At 31.0% G+C, this 23,381-nt stretch overlaps 1 protein-coding gene across 1 annotated transcript in view; it reads left to right on the top strand.

Annotated features, from left to right (window-relative positions):
* LOC115880997 overlaps positions 1-23,381 on the top strand; it is a 673,808-nt gene that overhangs the window by 405,603 nt on the left and 244,824 nt on the right. The window contains exon 5 of the mRNA XM_030898346.1: positions 6,481-6,644. Coding sequence (XP_030754206.1) covers positions 6,481-6,644 — 164 coding nt within the window. The remainder of the gene's footprint in view (positions 1-6,480; positions 6,645-23,381) is intronic.

Below are 23,381 nucleotides of genomic sequence, written 5' to 3'. Positions count from 1 at the left end.
CACCACATACGACACGGAATATTGTAGCTAAACGATTAGATTTTTACAAATTGTAAGTTTTGAGTTCATTGAAGGACTATTAAAGCTACGATTTAAAAATAACTTTACAAGATATAGAGTGTCTGAAATAAATATCAAAGTTGTATTTTTTTAAATGGAACCTTTATATTATTACATTTTTAGTTACTACGATTAAAATAAAGGTAAATTTGATTAAGGTTTACCCCATTTTAAACTTACCGTTTTTGAAATATTTAGGTTTTTGTCGATATACAATAATAATTTTAATGCTTCATTTTTCTAGGCGTATTTAAGTTTTTAAAACCAAATATTGTATAGAAGTATTTCTATTTACAAAATTTTTTGTTGCAATAATAAAAAGTATAACTCTTTATACAGAGTGTCTAAAAATGTATATTAAATAATTACTAGCTTTAAACGGCAATAACTTGATTAATTTAATTAGATAGAAAACCCTGTATATTTTACTGAATTAGATGCACAATTTAATTGTCTATCAAATTGTATTATACCATTTTTTACGTATCTCTTCAAGTTATCGTAGAAAATGCATTTTCTTATAATTTAGACCCCATTTATCAATATATCCACGGAATATTGACATTTTAGATTATTTCTAATGATATACCAAAAAGTACAGATACTAATATTGTTAAAATAGTTTGTTTATTTTATTAAAAAAAACTGTTTAAATATTTGTTAAAAAAAATTAGTATGATTCCAGTATTCAAACTACATTAACTGACTGTTTGCGTTGATTAATAATAATTGCTCCAAATACTAAAATAACCAAGTCATAACTTATTTTTATATTGATTACCGATTCAAATCCACATTTATTTAGAATAATTTAATAACTATCACAATTTTTGTATGTAATTAATTAATATTTTGGCAGAAATAATGGTGGTATATTTAATTAATGGTATACTCTTTTATAAAGATTTAAATTCTTTTCTTTTTTTTATGCAAATGGACTAGTTTTTAGCACCTGTACATTTTGTTGCTCTAAAAACAATCTAAAATGTCAATATTCCATGTGTATATTGATAAATCAGGTCTAAATTATAAGAAAATGCATTTTCTACGAAAACTTGAAGGGATGGGTAAAAACTGGTATAATACAATTTGATAGAAAATTAAATTGTGCATCTGATTCTCCTAAAATATATAGGGTGTTCCATTTAAATTAAACATTATTTATTTTCATTTAAATCTAGACATTATTTAAAATAAATTTTTAGACACTCTGTATGAGGTAGTATTATTTTTATTATTGCAACACAATAACTGATCAATAAATAAACTTCGATAAAAACAAACTTCAGTAAATATTTAGTATTAAAAACTATGATACCCTTGGAGAAATGAAGCCTTAAAAATTTTCCTACAATTTCACAAAATTGAAAATATTTCAAAAACGGTAAGGTTTAAGTGTCATAAACCTTAATGAAATTTACCTTTATTTTAATCGTAGAAACTAAAAATGTAATAATATATAGGGTGTTCCATTTAAAATAATACTTTGATATTTTTTATTTATTTGGGACACAACTAATTTATACAACACTTAGAATTTGTAAAAATCTAATTGTTTAGCTCTTTGAATAAGAAAACTAAGGAAGGAGCATAATGCTATCCATGTATTCATGCATGGTGGGCGGAAAAAGCACTCTAGGGTGGGGATCCTTGACAGTTCTGTTTGACGATTCATTTGACACATTTGAATTTGATTTGAAATTTTGTGGATTTGTCAGTCTTTACGGAGCGCATTTTATGTTATTTAATATTTATTCTACTACTGATAGTTGTATAGAGGTAGTAAATCTAGTTGGAAATTGTGGCAGAACTTAAATTAACCGTGACACTATCGCGATTTATCGAAAAAGACTCTAAAATAGTTGGTTGTGTAGCGTGCTGTAGATCTCGGCAAAAATCGAGTGAAATAATAGAACAACTTTCCGCTATAGTCTATAAAATGAAAAACTTTGAATTTTGACCGTTATTTTTTACCAACATGGCAAATATAAAATCCCCCTCTCAAAAAAGTTACTGATATTCTTTAAATTGAGTGCCTGAACGAATCAGATGGGTAACTCTTTTTACTTTCGTGAAATAGAAAAGGAAAATAATAAAACAAGTGACAGTTCTTCCTCTTCTTGCAAAAATCAACACAAAATGTCATAACTGACAAAAGTAAAATGTCATCAGCTTTTGACATTTCTAAATATTAGACCAATGCCGTCTCTAATAGAACAGCCACGGAGCGAGATTTATTATGTCACGCTAGTTAGATACAACGGATTAATAAATATGTTGTAGAATACATTGAAAACATAATTATTCCTCGTATTTTTGGTTTGTATTTTAAAAATGATATAGTTTACATAAAATATACATAATATATAGTTAATAAATACAATATAATATATACCTATTTATAGTAATAAATACTTTGGCAAATAAACTATGAACCATACAAATGCAGCAAATGTTTTACAATATACAAATAATGAATAGGTGGTACATAAGATAATGGGTAAAATGTAAAATATATTTTAAATTTTGGGGTTTGAAAATCGATCTAATTTAACAAAAAACATTCAATATCTATTAATAGTGATGTATTATTATTTACATTCACAAAATTTATTTATATATTATAATGTTTACTGCAATTAATAAACTAATACAAACTTGTCAAAAGTCGACCACATATTTTTAAAAAATTATTATTCTTAACACAAAAACTATCTACAGTGACTATGGAGTACGATTTCAGCCATATTGTAAAACATTTGCTGCATTTGTATGGTTCATAATTTATCTGCCAAAATATTTATTACTATAAATAGGTATATTATTGTATTTATTAACTATATATTATGTATATTTCATGTAAACTATATCATTTTTAAAATACAAACCTAAAATACGAGGAATAATTATGTTTTCCATGTATTCTACAACATATTTATTAATCCGTAGTATCTAACTAGCGTGACGTCATAAATCTCGCTTTGAGGCTGTTCTATTATAGACGGCATTGCGTCAGCATGGCCGCAAGTTGCTAACCTAATAAAATTAACACTAGAAAAGCCCGCGGGAACTGCCAAATTCAAAGTTATTAGTTTTACAGACTATAGTAAGTGACTATATAATATACATACGTGTAGTAAACCGATCATTTATGAAATTCACTTAAATTAACTAAATTATATATTTTTCTTGCATTTTAGCTTTTATTTATTACTTGTCAAAGATTAGATATCAAAAAATTTAGATACGTTAATTTGACTTACCTGTTTCAGTAGCGTACCGGATGTTTGTGTTAATAAATACTTATTATAACTTATCTATTTGTATTAGAATTATATATTTTTATAACAATTTTAATAACTACCAACATTTATTCACAACGTAAAATAAAACAACAAATTATTGAGTCTACCCCACCTCAACCCTACATCATAGTATTACATTTTTTAAATAAAATTAGAACGACACTGATAAACCGGAATTTAAGTCGGCCATATTTGAGGCCCATCGCGGTGTACCTAAGATTTTTGACATGCTCCTTCCTTAGTCTTCTTATTCAAAGGTTTAGCTACAATAATCCTTGTCGTATGTGGTGAACAATCCTGTATTTAATAGATACATTTATATTTTTTGATATATGTCATAAAGATCATTAATATTATTTATATCAAATTTTAACACAGAAATATTATTACCAAATCACACTTAAGAAAACTTTCTTAATTTTTCTGACACAGTGACCTCTAAAACAACTGATAATCTCCTGTCACTGACCCAACCTTTCCCGTAATCCCTCGTCTAAAACGAAACAAGGTTACAAAAATGTCATGAAAGTCGTTCGGCTCGGCGCGGCCCTATCCCTGTTGCCTATCAAGGAAACAATAGAGTCCCTGCACCTTTAAATGTCCCTCGACTTCATCGTTTTCTCCCTGTCTTTCTTTGAAGGTCTCTCTGTCGTCCTTTGAAGGTCTGGCGGAAGTTGTTTAGGGCCGGCGTCGTTGCCTATAGGTGTTGCTGGTGCACCACCTCAAGGACCTCTCGACATTCTTTAATAATTACGCGGTTTTCTGTTTTAGGAAGTGACTATGTATGGAATTTTTGAGTCATATATTTTAGAGGTTTTTTGAAGATATTTGTGAGATTTAGGAATTTACCGAGTGGTTAATTTTAACAGTGAATAACATTTGAAGGAGTAGGTTTATCAAAAAATTCACAGTCCTTTACAAAGATGCAACCGGGGGGGCATTGAAAGTGATGAATAAAAAACGTAAAAATATGATTAGTGTTAATATGAGTGTATTACATACATATGTTTAGATAACGAACTTAACAAAAAACAACAGATTTAAACATTCACTGAAAAAGTGTAGTAGTAAAGAAAAGTAGTTTAGAACTCGACCTAACCTAACCAAAGTCGAGATTTTGCAAAATTTCAAAAAAGATCTCTCGAAAATAATAAATAGTGAAATGACATTTACCCTCTATGGATAAAACCCTACCTATGGTCCCATATAAACTGTATTACTAAAATAAATAGCTTTTACATATAAAGTTTTTAATTGTCGCTTTTCTTGATATACTGCCCTGATTTTATTTTATTTTTCCAGAGCACTAATACTCTCTTTATATGTTATTTTTTATTCCTAGAAGGATGATTTGAAGAAGAAATATTTCGTTCATATTATCGATGTCACTATAAATAAACCCTTGTATAATATGTTATACTTCTAGATGTTATAGTAATGCATTTTCGTATAGCAAACTTACATACCCTATTCTACTCCCTAAGGGTATGAATTTCATAAATTCCTATGTCCAAATAATTAACTCATGTCTTTTAAATGATCCTTTGTGCAAAATTTTATGTGTATAATCCAGAGGTCACGAAGGTTTATATAATTTTTTACTAACTTTACCCTTTTGGTTGATGAATTTCAAAAATCTTTTCTTATTCTTTCTGTAGAATTTCATTCTTCTAGACCAGATAGTAAATGATTTTCATACAACAAATCGTTCGACATAATTTTACACTCTAAGAGGATGAATTTTCTAAAATCGCTTTGCATAACTAATTCACTAATCACTAATGTTCTTTGAACGAACCTTTGTGCTAATATTGATGTATCTAAAGCTGGTGGTATGAACTGACCCCTAAAATATCTAAAAACTTGATATATAATCTCTATAATCTAACTGACACACCACTGACAATGACAAATAATTTATTTCTAGAGGTATTTTGTGTAGGTGTTTTTCAGGTATGTTTTAATATTTATTCGTTTTACATAAAGAAATACCGATTAAACGATATAATAATACTTCATAACAAATCTAGACATATATACCTTTCATTTAAAAAAAGAATCATCAAGATTGGTGAGGCAGTTTCGGCGGGATGGATGTAACAAAAAAACCCTTTGAGCTTTTGTATATGTATCCCACTTCGGTGTCCAAAGCTGAATTTTTCAGGGAAGGAAGTACAAGTACATAATATGGGGACCCTTATTCCAAAAGTAGTACAAAATTAGACCCGGAAAAAGGGCACTATCATCAAAAATCGATATATTAATACCACCGTATAGAGAAAACAAATACTTATTTTTTGATCCAGTACAAAATAAAGCCTTCGTAGGGAGTAATTTTTTATAATTATTTACAAAAAAACATTTCCATTGGCGCTTATGACCGAAAAAAACTTTAAACATGAATAACTCATTTCAATCATGCGAAAATTTGGTTTAAAAATTAACTTTTTTAAATATAACTTTCATTTAACGAAAAACGAAGGCCTAAATAAAAAAAAAGAAACAATTTATCAGTTTCGCTTATGTCTTGACAAGGTAACAAAGCAAACCCCATATTTTTTGCTTTTAAACTAATAAATATATATCAATAAACAATTAGCGATGTCCGACTGCCGCCGCCGCGCCGAGATTTCCTATACGTGTGATGACGTCATGGTGTGGCAAATGTAGCATTTTAATTCGATTTGGGCTCCCTTATATAGGATAACAGAAACATTTTAAATGTTAAAATTGTAAGATACCTTTTTTGTAGAGAGTTCAATTCTGTATCAGAATATGTAATTTCATGGCTATGAGAGAACAAAATCGAGAGAAAAAAAATTATTTGCAAAAAGTAGCAAAATCCCATGTAATTTAAATGGGAAATCGTCTTTGAGGTAAGGTTTATTGTGAATATTAAGGGTTTACAATATTTTTTAGACATTAAACTAAAAATTTAAAGGGCGTCGTGGGAGAAATAATCAACTTCGTAAATAACGGACACCCTAATAGTCAGTGATATTGACAATAAATATTTTTTTATTTTCTAGATTTCTTTTTCAATGCGAAAAACATTTAAATTTCTTTTATAAAAAAAATTGTTTTTGTTTTTAATAATCTTGATTTTCTTTTTCAGAGAGATTCCCGAAGCAGCCGTCGAATCCCGAAAACTAAACCACCTCTACGAGATCTCGGCTCAGGTTACCATGCCCGAATTAGAGAGGCCGGAAGAGTTCTCCTGCAAGCTTCATATTCCGCAGGCGAATTACACGACGCGCAGAGAAACAGTCTTTTATCCAGGTGGGTTCTAGGGTGACTGACGAATGGGTTGGCTACGAAAATAGAGAGAATAATTAGTAATTAGGCTCCGATTTCTCGCAAACTAACTTTCGAGAGCAGCGTAAAAATAATTATATAGTTTTTGGGGGGCGTGTTTGAAAGATGCAGTGTAGTAAAATCTGGCGAGTTTCTTTGCGATGATTAAAATTATACAGTAAAGTTTTAAGTTATACGCTTTATAATTTATACTTTAATAATTGGGCTAATTATTTCAAATGTTTTTAGAAAAGCTAAAAATTGTGTTCAAACCAACTACTATTACTTTATAAAGCGAGTATTTTAAATAATAAACAACACCCATATATTTTATAGAGTTTTCATCTAAAACATCTAAAGTTTGAAATTACAAAAATTTTTGATAAAAATAATTTTATTATAATTTTTTGACTATGATCCTCATTTTATTACATCTTTTCAATCTTATTTCTTTTTCTTTTTTATAGATAATTTTTTACAAATAAACCTTCTAAACCCCCACTTTTAGTTATTACCTCATTCCATGGGTTAGGACAAAACTATTTTATGCAAACTAAAAATAAGCAAATAATAATGAAGGCTTAGCGTTCATAATAATATATTACCGGATTTTGCAGGAGGTTAACCCCGACCAAACTTTTTTACAACCTCCATATCTGAAAGACCAGTAAGATAAAGGAACTTTTCTATTATCCGGAAATAGTTTCCCTTGCAATGTTCTTAAGATAAGCTACAAGACATTGAAAGTAGAAAGTTAATGAAAAAGATCAATGATGAGATTTTATATATTTTAAATTTATCTGGAATATATTAAGAGCTTGCTTTAGAGATAAAACTAAATTTCAACAAGATTTAACTAAATACAAAACAAAAAATATAGAGAAACTCTAAAGAGATGTTTTAGAGCAGAAAATATATCAGTTCTAATATACACGGTGGTCCGAACTGTATTTCTTAATCTTCGGCAGCACATTCTGCAGATAAAAATAAGTTAAAAAGTTCGTATAAATGTGTGTCCTAAAATGCTTAATTTCGGAGATACTGGGTTTAGAAATTTCATTTTTATTTCGATTTTTTTCAAATAATTTCTGAATTAATGTCAATATTTGGAAGAAAATTGGGGTCTGGAGGTTTTTTGGCAAGGGAAATTTGATTTTGATGTCAATATGACTCCTATTTGTAGGGGGCGCCACCTACATGTGCTTTAACTGTTTGAAGAGTAATAACTTTTTGTCTGTACCTGTATAAAAGTACTAAGTAAAAAAATATACATTTTCATGATTTTCTACGTAAAAAATGTCTCTTGGTAAAAATCGCTACAAGCAACCATTCCCAAGATATTTAGAATGGAAATAGTCAATACATTATTGACAATAATAAATATTTTAAGTAGATAGTTATTTCACTAAAATGATTAATTTGTGAACTTTTTGTTTTTTTAAATTAATTGTAAATTTTTCTTCGAAAAAATGACGATAAAACAGTTTCTGTTGAACTTTTGGCACAAAACATTTCAAATGTATAATTTCAATCTAATAACTATTTAGTCAAGATGCTTAATGTATATCAATAACAGGTATTAATAATTTTGATTTAAAATATCTTGAGAACCATTACTCGTAGCGATTTTTACCAAGAGACCTTTTTCAAATAAAAAACGTCTTAAATGTATATTTTTTTACTCAGTACTTTTATAGAGATACAGGCAAAAAGTTATTACTTTTCAAACTAGTTAAAAAATATGTAGGTGGCGCCCTCTACAAGTAGAAGTCATATTGACATCAAAATCAAATTTGTCATGTCAAAAAACTTCCAGTCACTAATTTTCATCCAAATATCGATGTTAGTTCAGAAATTATTTGAAAGAAATCGAAATAAAAATGAAACTTCTACACCCTGTATCTACGAAACTAAATATTTTAGGACACACATTTACACGACCATTTTTTTACTTCTTTTTATCTGTAGAATAGTTGTCGAAGTTTTCGGAATACAGTTCGGACAACCCTTCTTCTCTATCTATAGCGATTTACCGCGCCATAAAGATTTTTACCAGGAAATAATAGAAAAGAAACAAGAACAATCAAGTCCGCGTACTCCATTTTCAAATCTAATAATCCTCCTTTATTTATTTTTCCCTTTTTTCGGTCCCGAGGCTGTTCCTCTCCCGCACACAATCTCACGTCACACGAGACGTATCCTCGGTCCAATCTGGCCCGGCCAGTTGCTCCATCCAATTTCTTCCTAGTCCGGCGCTACGTTCGCAAACACCAGAAGACTTTAATCACAATAAAGCTCGGCGCTGGGGGCAGCCTTGCCGGCCAAAGCTGACGCGTTTCTCCCTCTCTGTCTTTTTCTTGCTTTCTACCGCACTTCAATGTTGCTGTCTCATGACCTCGTGTATCACATTTCGCAGAAATGAAACTTTAAACTGGAGAGTGATTCACTGGGGAGTGTAATGGGAGTAAGGAAAGAAGGACAAATAAAGGGAAATAAGGGTGCAAATGAACAGAGGCCTGCGGGGAAAGAAAAAAAGGGTTATTTTTAATGTGGTTTAAAAAATCACAAAGGGCAATTTGGTGTCTAAAATTTAGGTCACGGATTTTAAGTGAAACAAAATTATGTTACGTCAAAAAGGTTCAAAAAGTTGTTTTTTTTTGTAGAATTCGGGTGAAATAATTCAGATTTTTAGTTTAGTAACATGTCATAAAGTTTTGTGAAATACTTTGGCAAGACAATATCATAATAGAATAGTGCTTTGAAAAATAATATATTTGTCGAAACGTTAACTTCATTCTAAACTAAAAACTTGAGTTTTATTTGAACCATATCCAAAAAAAATGTAACTCGTTTATTTTTTCATTACGATCTTTATTTTATGTTATTCTCCGTTTTTTTATAGTAGTATTATTTTAAAAAGTCTTGATTTAAATTTTCTTAAGTCTCAAATTAAAAAAAATCCAACCAGAAAATGTTTATCATAATTTTTCTGGCTACGATAAACATTTTTATATCCTTTTGATTTCCTTTCATTTACTGTTCTAATAGACCAATTTTTTACAGGATTTTACAAATAAACCTTCTTAAATCCACTTTTAGTTATTACTACAAGCCATCAGTTAGGACAAAACTATTTTAAAAGATAAGAAAATAATAATGAAGGCTTAGCGTTCATAATAATATATTACCGGATTTCGCAGGAGCTTAACTCCGACCAAACTTTTTTACAACCTCCATATCTAAAAGACCCGCAAGATAAAGGAACTTTTCTATTATCCGGGAATAGTTTCCATTACAATGTGACTTGTTTTTATACAATGTTTTAAGATAAGGCTACAGGACATAGAAAGCTGAAAGTTAATGAAAAAGATCTAGGAAAAGATTTTCTGTCGTTTAAATTTAGATGAAACGTATTTTTAGCTTAGTTTAAAGATAAAATTTAGGTTAGGCAAGATTAAACTACATAAATATAGACAAGTAGTAAATAAATATTTGAAAGATAGCTTAGTAGTAAATTATATCAGTTCTAAGAAAAATTTAAGTAGAAATAAAACAAGATATTTTTAATCACATCAATCGCTTCTATACTAATAAGTATGTAACAAGTTAAATAAATTTTCTTTTTTTGTAATAATACAATAAATGAAACTTCTTTACTCCCATAACACTACATGACCTTGACCATGCCTTGACACATAAACTAGCCAGAAGAAAAATGGTAAGGTTCGCGCAAACACCAAAAACATTTGATTTAAAGCTATGAAAAACATAATAAACTTGATACTGTACCTGGGTACCAATATCCTCTGGTTGTGATCTAGGAAGTACATTTTCATGCATATTTTCATCGATAGGTTTTTAGCTTTTGAATAACGGTCTAGGTAAAGCATTTAGCTCATTTACGAGCTCAGAATTAGAGTTATCAGAGTTAAGCAATTGGCATTTTCATTGGAGGACATCATCGTATTTATTTCAAACCAATAATCAACGAGAATATTCGTATAATTTAACAAAATTACTGTAAACTACTATAAATCAGACTTGGGCCGAATACTGAAATCCGGTATTCGAATATGAATCCTGAATACTGTATTCTAAATTGTATTCGAATACTCAAGATTCGAATATAAAGAAAAAAATTATTCGAATACCACTGTATTTGAATACCTGGATTCATTTACATACGAATACTTTTTAAATATTCCAACAAAAAAAACATATCCGTACTTTGAACTTGATTTTTATTTACGTGCTTAAGTTATAAAAATATGGAACACAATAAGGTAACAAAAAATAACTGTACATATAGCAAAAAAAGCTTATCTTAAAAAAATCTTAAATAATAAATAAAACTTAAAACAAAAATATTTTAATTTTAATTAAAAAAAACTCTTAACGGCGCATTGGTACTTTACTTACATAGATATAAACAGGCAAAGCACAGAGACAGTCTTGTCTCTGCGAAGAACATCAATAATTAACAAGTTTAAACAAGTAACGTGTTTAACGTTAATTAACGTGTTTTAACAAGCTTAAGTTGCGTAAAGCGTAACGCAATCTTCATAAACAAAATCAAACAGGATTCGAGTACGGGATTTCAATACAGTATTCGAATACATACCGGGATTCCATTACAGGATTCGAATACCGGGATTCGAATACAGGATTTGAATACTGGGATTCAAAAACGGTATTCAGAATCCAGAATACTCATTACTGACCAAAAAAGTATTCAGTCGAATATCAAATACCAAATACACAAATGTATTCGAATAGTATTCGAATACCAGTCAAAAGTATTCTGAATAGGATTCAGAATACCGAGTATTCGAATACTACCCAAGTCTGCTATAAATACGAATTGTTGGTTAGGTTCACAATTTCTTCTCTTCTTAAATAAATTTAAGCGTTAACATTGTAGCATTTTTTATTTCCTTTAATAAAATTGAATTTAAAATTCTATTTTTATCTAAATTTCTTAGTATTGGCGCCATCTATTTGCTAGATGCCAAAGATACCAAACTCCATTTGTTACAGGTCACTTGTTTCGATATTTAATTTTTATTAGCGCATCTATTCGCTAGATATCAAACTTCATTTCTTACAGTTTACTTGTCTTGTTTATTAGCGCCATCTATTCGCTATATGCCAAACTTCCTTAATTGCATTTCACTTGTCCCAATCTCACGTCGCTGTGGTTTGCGATTTTCTGTTCTAATGATTTCGATCATATGATATCACTTTTTTCTTTCACTTGTCTGTGGTGAAAAGGGTTTTTTGTTTTCGTTTCTGAAACGGAGAAGAAGATCTTTTTTTTCTGGGAATTTGGATCTGAAGAAGACGCGTTTCGGCGTCCGACAAATTTTCCAGTGAAAAGCACTCTGAATCCACTTTTCGATTTCGATTGCATGGGTATCCGATTTGGAGATTTGAAAACCTTGTAAAGTATGCAATTCAGAGTATAGATCGTATTTGTTTGGTTTCTTCTTGGAATGATAACCGTAAGTTTATCCGCCATTTTATATAGCCCTATCTAACTAAATTTTATTTCAGTTATTTCCGTTTTTTACTTCGTTTATTTGAGTATTTAATTACTGGTTTGGATCGGCATATGGTTTGAATATATTTATGTGAAGCTGATTTTCAGACCGTAAGTTGTTTCTTTTATTGAGTATCTGTCCTGAGAACTATTTTTTATTTATAGAGTAACTATCACATGGTACTCAGTAACTACCACATGGTACTCAGTAACTACCACCTGGTACTCAGTAACTACCATATGGTATGCAGTAATAATGCAGTAATTATTGTATGTTTCACCCACTTTCATTTTGTATGGACCTATGCAGACCTTAAGATAGTGTTCCTGATATTACAATCGTTCTTTTGGCTGATATCGAGGACTTCTCCTGCCATAGTCATCTGCATCCACTTCTGTTAGTCTGGAGAATACCTAACTACCTGTTTACATCATAAGAAACTATATACAGATAAGTCTTAAGTTTGATACACAAGGTACGCCTTTATTTTATAATTTTTGAGACAACAGATTTAATAACCTGGTAAATTATCACTATTTATCCCACATATTGTAGTCAAAATTATTTTTTATTTAACGTTATAAGTTATAATTTGATTCGTACAGTACACTCTTACTTAGTTATGATATTTTATATGAAAATTATTAACACGTATTCATTTTAAAGGTTTTTGTACACGACATGTTTCGAAACATCATCGTATTGAGACATACATAAATTTCACCTGTTTTTATCAAGTAGCTTACTTAGTTCAAAGAATACAGTTACTAAATTCGAATCTCGATTCGAATCTATTTAAAATAATTTGCGGTTTTATTGGGATCACTGTGACAAATTGATGATACTTGTGTTCGTTTTCAATAAATGTTTAATGTAGGATAGTTATTTCTGACTTTTATTCCTGATAAACATAATAGACCCTTAATGCTGTCGATTACTTTATTTTAGCTATGTTGTGATATCGTATTTTTCTTTTTGGTTTCTTACTTTACCACTCTCATAAACAAAGTAAGTGGCGCCCTTTTCACTGTCTTTGACCATACCTATTTGAATTCTTAACATCAATATTAAAATCTCTGCAGCCTATATATTATCATTTTTTATTTTAATATTTAACAACATTAGAAAGTCACTGTGAGTCAGAAGCCTTACCTACGAACCCAGCTTTCCTCTAACCCTGAGCAACGGATTCTTTTTTCATTCTATTTGGGTAACGACAGAAAAGTCGTCACACATAGAAGAATAAAGTATATTAGGCATTTGCATGAAAGTGTGTATTTTGGGTGGTATTTCACCAAATTTGCAGGCTACTGAGGAAACAAAAAATGTGCAGATTAGACAAATAAATTGAAAATAATATTTATATTAAAACAGTATTATATGTCACGTTTTCAAACATGTCCTTCCAATCCTCCAGTTTAATAGCTGTCAGAAAGAAGTTTCACTTCAGATATGCGCAACTATATTTTATATAACAATCCATACAAGGTAGTAACTCCCAACAGAGACAAATTAGCGAAAAAGCATTAGTATCAAAGCCGTCCTAGATTTGTTACCGGTCCCGAATAGTTTAATATAATCATCGCACGACACATCTTCCTTCTCTGTCTAGCCCGCGCGCTTCCGCGCTAGATAATCTCCTTTTATGTTTCCTTTACGTGTCGATATCTACGTAAACTAAATTAATATTCATAAGTAACAGTGGGGGAAGCGCGTCTCATCTGGATATATCTGCACTCTAATGTGGATTATTATGTTGAAGGTAAATTTGGAGGAAGACAAAGGAGAAGTAATATGTTTGTTGAATTAAAATAAGGTCCAATGTTTGTAGAAAATTTCTCTAATTTAATTTAAACCCTTTCTCGTTGATAGTTTTTTTTATTACTTCTTTTAAATGTATTGTAAATAACGAGAATTAAATTATCGTCATTATCATGTCCAGTTTATTCAACCATTTTTAATTATAGTGGAGCCTCCATTACATATTTAGATACTCCCTCTGCAGTTGAACTCATTGCTGTCTACTGTTGGCTATGCGGGTTCAAGTTATCCCTGCTTATTTCCTAATAGTCTCAAGTTTAGCCTTCTTCTGGGTCTTTTTAATTCCCCATGGATACCATGCTGTACTTTTTGTGGTCAATCTGTTGTCCATCCTTTTTGTCAGGTGTCCTGTCCAGTGTCACTTCTATAAATGACATTTATTACCTTGCTTTTTTGTCGTATCCGCTCTATTTTTTAGAGTCTCTTTGTTATTCCCAGCATACTTAGTACTATCAAGCGTTGTGCGATCTGCTTTTCGTTCTAATGTTTTTTATCCAGGTTTCGCATGCATAGGTCGTGACTACTAACAGAAAACAGTATATACAAAACTATATATTTATTCTTACAAAATTCTAAGAATATAATAAATACTTTAAAATTAAAATTAAAAATCGAAACAGCTGTTTTGTGTAAATGTCACTGTATTCAGAATTTACAGAGACAGATTCACAGTAGTTCTTTATTTTTACACAAATATGCCTAACCAATGAAAGACTCTTAAATTTTCAAAAAAATATTAGATCTTACTCTGTCATTCAAAGCAAAAATTCTTTAAACACAGTTATCTACTTAACCAATCGTATTCTCAATAGATTTTTTTATTATCTTTTTTGAAAAAAATGTATTTTTCATAAAAAATTTTGTTTCTTTTAAAATAGATAGATTCGTTTATATTTTTTCAAATTTCCATATCGTTACAAGTTGTAATAGATTCATTTTTCTCACTACACCCATCTCCAATCTGGAGGAACTAGTATCACCTTTTTCTTGGTAATCAAAGTAAATAATTTTTGTGCTTTTTTTAAATTTTAAAACAGCAAAGAAATATGATGTTAATCCTAAATTATTAATGATCATCAAAGAATCAAAACTAAATAATACTAAAAGCGCGTTTTAACAATTAGGTGCGTCTCAAAAGTGGCTCACCCCCTATAACTTTTTTATTTTTTCATATAAAAAAATGAGATTTGGTATATTAGTATATCACTTACATTAGGATTGATAGACATAATAAATTATTTTTGGTCACTTCCTGTTTCATCAGAAATGAATACAACTTTTGATTTTTAAATGACACCCTCGGTATATTTTACTTTATTCGATAGAAATTGACATTGTGAATAAAATGACATATCATAGGTCAAATTTTGAAATTTTGGTTCATTTGAAATTGTTTATTGATATTTGAAAAATATTGAATTTTGAAAAAAATGGTTAATTGAAATTGTAACATGCGGTTCACAACGACAATTTGACTGAAAATACCAAGTATGTGGTACCAAATTATTCGTAAGAAATATTTTTCTAAATATGCTAATGATTTATCTAGAAAATCTAGTAAATTGTACGAAGTATTAAGACACTATTTAACTACCAATAAACTGTAAGAACTTAATAAATATTAATATTTAGTTAAAGTTTCAAATATAAATCTTTAATACGAGTCAATTTTTAAGCAAAGAATATCAGGTTATTTTTGTAGCAAAAGCAAAAACACATCGACCCAGATATCCCTAAAAAATCCCGCCCTTATTAAAATTCTTCAGATAAACTAAACCCCTCTAACTCCCTCATCCCTTCGTTATTTCACTCCCTTTTCCTCACTCTTCCACCACAAAAAGCTGAAAATTATTTTAGAATTCCTTTCCCGAACGTCTTTTTACCCCCTATTTAACCTCCCCCTTGTTTTTATTTCCCCACCGCCGTTTCCTTCTCCATCTATACTCTCCAGTCCCTTTAGGGAATTCCCCCCTTTAGGGAAATATCTCGGTCATTTTGCGATGATTAATATTTGGGTCGCATTACTCGCAGTGACCTATTACGGTCATTATTTTGGCCAGTTAAGGTGGGACAGTGAGCGGGGGGGGGTGTTAGCGGGGTGAAAGGAAGAGGAATTAGAGGGGTAGTATTAATTTGGGGATCTGAATAAATGAAATAGTTCGAAATTTGTTCCGGTCCAATGGGAGAATGGAATGTTTACCTGAATTTTATCGTTTAAGATATTTATGTCATTATGTGTTATTAATAGGTTCAGTTTAATTTGATTTTCTGGATTGTTGTACAAAAATTTTTGTGATAATTTATGTTGGAAAATAAATTATTAAACAAATAAAAAAATCATAAAAAGAAAATATTTCATTTAATTTGTTACATACTTATCAGTAGAGAACTATTTGCAGATTAAATTTTATTTTTTTTGTCTCCAATAAAGTCCTATGGGTATTAAGCCACTGTAAGAAAATCTACAAAATAAAATAGTTATTTTTTGTAAACACTGCTGCGTTAATCCAACAGAGACTAATTGTCAGCAGTGGTTCACTAAAAATCTAATTTGCCTAACGGACGAAAAAATGCTTAACGTTTCGGAAAGTTTATCTCTTTTCGTCGTCCGTCGGAAGCAAAAAAATACAAAAAACAAAAAAAAATATTTGAAATATTTAAACGCAACTATTCGAGAACACTTTAGTATTTTTTTAAACAGATACGTCTACAAAAAACGTTGACGTTCTGTTAAAATGACATTATGTCAAGTTAAACTTCAAAATTAACAATTAACTACCTGATAACAATTACTTACATTGTTTTTAATTTTTACGTATGATATAGAAATAAAAAAAAATCCTAGTTTATTTTCAATATCAAATATCTTACTAACTAAAACTCGTATAAAAAAATTATTTGGTATTTCGAATTGTTTTTCAATGCTCTTTTACTTTAATGTTTCAAAAAAGTCTGATCGAGAATTTTAAATTTTTCATATCTCCAATTTTACATTTGGTCTTCTTAAAATTTATATTTCGCAACTTCAATCATATTTAAATAAATAACAAGCAAAAAAAGTTACAAAGAATGACTTTTTTTCGAAAAATCGAAAATAAACAAGTTTACAGGTATAGTTAAGACAATCCGTGGACATACTGTATATTGTGTATTGGTTATCATTGTGTGTATTCTGTCTATCATTTGGGGTTGGTATTTCGGTTAATGTTTTGTCAATAAAAGATGATGGGTAGGTTTAGTGAATTGTCGTCTGAACATATTATTTTTGCCCTATCATATAAACTTTTTATATCCCTTTTTTTACACTAATAGATTAGATGTGAAATTTAAGTATCTGTCTGTATTAGTGGGTTTTCTGTAAACATCTACATTTTTTTGGATTGAAAGGATTTAAAAAAATAAATAAGTTAAGCTCCTGCAAAATCCAGTGATATATTATTATGAACCCCAAGCCTTTATTATTATGTTCTTACCTTTTAAAATAGGTTTATTCTAACCGATAGCAAAGAGGCTTGGAACACCTTCAAAAAGAAAATTCCACTTCTCCAACTCCCAGTGGATGGCATACCAAGAATTTACAACTTTGAGAAACACCTCACTGCAGTATTGAGTAATAAAAAGGATTGGAAGGAAGAAACGCTTACTCAGCATATAAAAGACCATACCATAACGTGGTATACTGATGCTTCCAAAACCAAAGCAGGGACAGGGATAGGAGTATTTGGGCCGAAAACCAAATACTCCGAACCAATGGGCACCTACCCCAGTATCCTTCAGGCAGAAATTTACGCTATCGAAAGATGTGTACAATTTATCTTAGATAGGAACTATCAAAAACAGGAAATTGCCATCATATCCGATAGTCATGCAGCACTAAACGCGATCAACTCAGTAACCATCAATTCGAAGTTGGTCAAAGAATGCCTAGAGAAGCTCAACAAATTAGGCAAAGAAAATAAAGTCCTCCTACTCTGGGTGCCTGCTCACCAAGGGATAGAAGGCAATGAAAAAGCAAATTATCTAGCTAGGAAAGGAGCGAACACTTCACTAACTGGACCAGAACCGTTCTGTTTTCCAAGCGGAAACCAACTGAAAGCGGAACTGAAAAATCTGGAAGACTCCAACCGCAACTTGGAATGGGTGTCCTCCAACGGTCTAAGACACTGGAAAAAGTTTCTCAGAACCTACGACCAAGAAAAATCAAAGGTTTTCATTGATTTAAGTAAAAACAATCTTCGGATTGTCACGGGGTTTCTAACAGGACACTGTCTCTTCAACGAATACTTCAGTAGGCTGAAGCTGAGAAACAACGGCGAATGCAGATTCTGTGGGGAATATGGGAAAACACCAGAACACCTCATCATCACTGAGTGCGCCGAGACGACGACCATTCGGGCCATGAACTTTGATACGGCTGATGTCAAGGATGGAGAGCTGGCCTCTGTGGAGCCGTCTCAGATACTGGCTTTTGTTAAAGCCATGAGACTGTATGATGAGTTATAACTCGTTATAACTCAAGAAAGCGGAACACACAATAGATCTTTAATGTCGCGGTGACTAACTCCCCTCCTAAACATTCTACATTCTACAACCGAAGAAGTAATAAGTCTAAAAATGCAGTTAATAAGGTTAATTTGTTAAATCGGAAAAGAATTTGGTCTCTTAAGACACTAAATAAATGAAAATAGAAAAAATATATATAAAAGGTTATTCATATCCAGAAAAATTATGATAAAATTATTTTAGTTTGGAATTTTAAATTATTCAGGTCAGTACATTTTAAATAATACCGCTATGAAAAAAAAATAGGGGAAAAATAAAAAAACTACTGTATAATAAAAAAAACGGCGTCAACTAGGCTAGAAATAACGATTGATGATATTAACTATATAATTGTATATAGTACTCTTTTCTTTTGAAACTTATTATGTCTTTATGAAAACAGATTTTTAAAATATTATAATGGAAACTTATTGTGCTTATTTAAATAAGGTTTTATACAATGTTAGTATGGTTTAATATATAAAATACTAGAAATCTTGTATATAGAGAAAAACCTTAAAAAAATATTTTTTGATGCAAAAATATAGTACAAAAAATCCAGTGCATGATTTATTCAAAAACTGTAGTAATTTTTATAGTTCCTCGAGAAATAAAACCTAAACCGCACACTCCTAACTAATAGATAAGCACGGGCGTATAAAGGATTCCTTTATTACTTCAAATAGGAATTCTTAACGAGGTGCTTCCTTGACTTGCGGTTTATTCCCAGACAGTACTTCTACAATATTTATAATCCCAGTTTACCCACCAGACATGCTCTGTGTTAAAATTTTCATAGTTGCTTTTAATGTAAATTTATTAGTAGATGTTTTGAGGAAATAGAGAATATTTTTATACATTGTCGCAACATCGCATTTTATAAAAGACTCTCTTTATTTATTTTCTTAAGAAAGTCATCATTATTTTCAGATTATTCAACCATTTTCAATTATGGGGTAGCCTCCCTCGCATATTTAGATATTCTCTTTACAGATGGGCCCATTATTGTCTTTTTTTTTGGTGATGAGGGAAAAAATCTTGCATAAGACACCCACAGTTGGGTAGTGCCGGATTCTTACCGGCTAAAAAACCCTCCTCCAACTACCGCTTTACACTGGAATCCGCTCTCGCATTGCTTCAGTGCAAAAGGTGTCTAGAGATTTATGATGCTCGTTGTCTCTCTTCCATCTCTTTAGAACTTATTATATTTCGGACTATCTGATAGAAAGAAAGAAAGAAATTGCTTTATTGTCATAAAAAAATTAAACAATTTTGTTGACAAAGCTTAAAAAAAAGAATATAAAAAACATACAAAACTTCACTTAACAATAAAAAAAAAACATATAAAACTAACAGCAAACATACAAAACTAAAACAATACTTTATACAATTATAGAAATTGTACATTGTCAAAAATTTATTTAATTAAATATAAATAAAATATAAACATACATAAACAACTGTATATAATGTCAATACTAAATTTAAATGGATAGAAAACAAAATCATTTCTTAAATTTAGTGAATGTGTGTTAAAATTTAGTGAATGTGTGTTAAAAATGATATACTAGCTTCCATTCTAGTTCCCCTTTAACTAGGTACATCCTAAAGGCAGGTAAGTCAAAGTCTCTGTCGGTTTCTATACGGAATTGTTCCCTACGGACCTGCCATCGTTCACACGCAAATAGTGTATGCTGAACATCATCATCTTGACCACAGTAGATGCATGATGCATTATCAACCCTACGACGATCGTATAAATATTTTCTAAAACACCCATGGACAATGCTTGACTCATGAAGTAATCGATTTCTCCATATTGTCTGTTTAACGATAGTTGTTTGTAGGGTATTAACCTGTTAGTCCATCTGCCATATATTCCGTTATTCCATTTCTCTTGCTTCTGTTGGAGAAGTTTGGTCCTGGCTAGATTTTTATCCATCCCATGGTATCTATCATATCGTTCCTGTATGGGCAGATCAATAGGCGCTGTTTCAGCTATAACTCCTATAGCCTCTCCAGATATAGTTTTGTATGTGCTGTATACCCTAATATAATAGACATAATGCGTTGTATTCTGCGTAGTCTTTGCATTAGCTTGCGATTGTTAGTGACTTTATGCCATACCGGTGCAGCATACAACTGCTGTGAGTGTACAACACTAGCAAATACTCTTCTTTTGGACGCTCTAGCACATCCTACATTTGGCATGAGTAAGGCTAAAGCGGTGACAGTTTTCTCGGCCTTGGTGATGGTTTTAGTAATATGGTCCGCAAAATTCAATTTGGTATCCAGCCACACTCCTAGTATTTAAAACTGCACCGGGGATATTTTTTTTTCTGGTCAGTAATAACAGATTATTCTCCATCCAGTTTAATCTGTTAACTATATTATTGGCCCATTATTGTCTACTGTTGGCTATGCGAGCCCAAGTTATCCTTGATAATTTTCTGATATCATGGTCCCATCTCAAGTTTGGTCTTCCTCCACGTCTCTTGATTCCTTGTAGGTACTATGATGTGATTTTTGTGTTCCATGCGATATCCTCGGTAACAACGTTATATAACACTATATCATCACTAGAGTACTCTTCCATAATCTGGATGCCACAGCATGAAACACATAAAAATAAGTTTTTTCAAATTGAGTTTTTAAAATATATGAATTTCTTTCTTTGTAAAAATAACATTCTGTAGAATGTGATTGAGACTTTATGGTATCTAAACTTCCAAAAGTTGGAGCTTAGATGGGATTGTCTAGCTGTATGTTTTTGATTATTATTGATTCATTATCGATAGTATTGATATTTATGTGCCAACCCCGAGCTCAGAACTAGTTAAGGGCTCAATACTGTACAATGCCAGGAAAATGTACAATCATTTGCCTTCGAATATCAAGTCACTTTCATTCTTTCCCGCATTTCGCAAAGCTTTGAAATCACACTTACTGGAGAGAGCCCTATATGCGGTAAACGACTTTTTTGTTGTTGTTTAATCATGAACAATTTTGAATTTTAAAATTTTGATCATATCACACACTGGTTAAAGGTCTAGTATTTAATATTTAATATTTTATAACTCTTGATTTAATGATATATAACATGATTTTATCCATTTACAGTTTTCCTTTTGTAAAATTTTCTAGATACACCTGTGTTCTGCAATGTCCATATATGTTTTATTTGTAATTTTATGACGTAAATTTTTTTGAATTGATTTTTATTGTATGACATTATTTTTATTATGTGTATATTTGTTTTTGTGCTTTTTTGTTTTGTGAATGCTTTGTCGATGAAGCTGTTTTGGCTTTTTATACAATAAAGCGTTGTTTTCACGCTTGTCACCAGATTGTTTGACAAATCTATTTTTGTCTCTTTGTTTGGCAGACTTTCACATTTCTCGACATTTTTTGAGGTCACAATCGTTGCTACACTTAAGATCAACATGTTATGCACAAAATTGCCTTGCAAATAGAATTTCCAAAAGTGTGAATGGGATTTTTTTTGTAATTCCTTAGGTATATTTAAGTTGTCCTAAAAATGTAATTGTTTTCTAAAATGAATTGTAGAACGTGCTTGGCCTTTTTTATTTTTTTAATATTTTTTTTAGTTTGTGGAATCTATTATTTATGTATTTTATATTATTTTTATATTATCTATTATATATTGTATACAGTTGTTTTTGCTTCCATCCATGTTGACCCTACTTGTTGAAGCTCATCCAGTATGGAACGTCTCCATGTTTGAGCAGGTCGTCCTTGCTTTCTTTTTCCTTGGGGATTCCACTCCAACGCTGATTTCGCTATATTACTATCAGGTTTCCGCAAAGTGTGACCTATCCAACCCCATTTTCTTTTGCGGATTTCAATGCCTACTTCTTGTTGGTTTGTAAGATGAAGCAGGTCGGTGTTACGTATAGTGTATGACCAAAAGATTTTAAGTATTTTCCGCGAGCAGCGATTGATAAACACCTGTGGACGATTAATGGATATTTTTGTCACTCTCCATGTCTCGCAGCTATATAATAAAACTGGTATGACGTTGGAATTGAATATTCTTAATTTTGTTTGTATGGAGAGTTGACGGGAGGTCCAAACTGATTTCAGTTGGCCAAAGGCTCGCTGCGCCTTTCTGATCCTGCTGATAATATCCGCGTCTGCGCCACCGTTTGCTGTTACAATACTTTCCAGGTAAGTAAACTCTGTTACATTCTCGACATGTTTGATTTGTTTGATTGAGTTGATACTTTATTGCTGGCTGTATTTAGTTCGTTAATTTGTGTTTGTAGTTCTTCGGGGCTATTGGCTATTAGGACTATGTTAACAGCGAATCTTAGATGGTTAAGATATTCTCTATCTATTTTTAATCCTTTGTTGGTCCAGTTTAATTGACGAAAGATTTCTTCTAGTGTTGCTGTAAACAGCTTTGGGGATATTGCGTTTCTCTGTCGTACCTTTGCCAGTTGGTAATTCCGGGGTTGTTTGATTATTATATATACTTTTGAAGCCAAATCATTACTCTTGCTTTGGCTTCTTTGTATTTATTGGCGAGAGTTTCTATATAAGACCTGTCAATACCTTGATTCGCTAGGGCTTCCATTATTGCCTTAGGATATATGGAGTCAAAAGCTTTCTCAAAGTCTCTAAAGGCTACGGTTAGTGGAAGTTCATATTCTTTTGTTTGGCTGATAGTTTCTCTTAGCGTAGGGAAAGACACCACCTACCTGCTGAGCCTTATCCAGGGTCAGAACTTTAATGTAAGGACATCGAGTTGACGAGTCATCAACTCGAGTTAGGAGGGTCATGGTCAGGTCCTCACAAT

The sequence above is a fragment of the Sitophilus oryzae genome, unplaced genomic scaffold (genome assembly GCF_002938485.1).
Source record: "Sitophilus oryzae breed Bouriz unplaced genomic scaffold, Soryzae_2.0 scaffold_1693_pilon_pilon, whole genome shotgun sequence".
Lineage (NCBI taxonomy): Eukaryota > Metazoa > Arthropoda > Insecta > Coleoptera > Curculionidae > Sitophilus > Sitophilus oryzae.
Note: the sequence above shows the minus strand (reverse complement) of the source record. Positions and strands in the feature narration are given on the sequence as shown.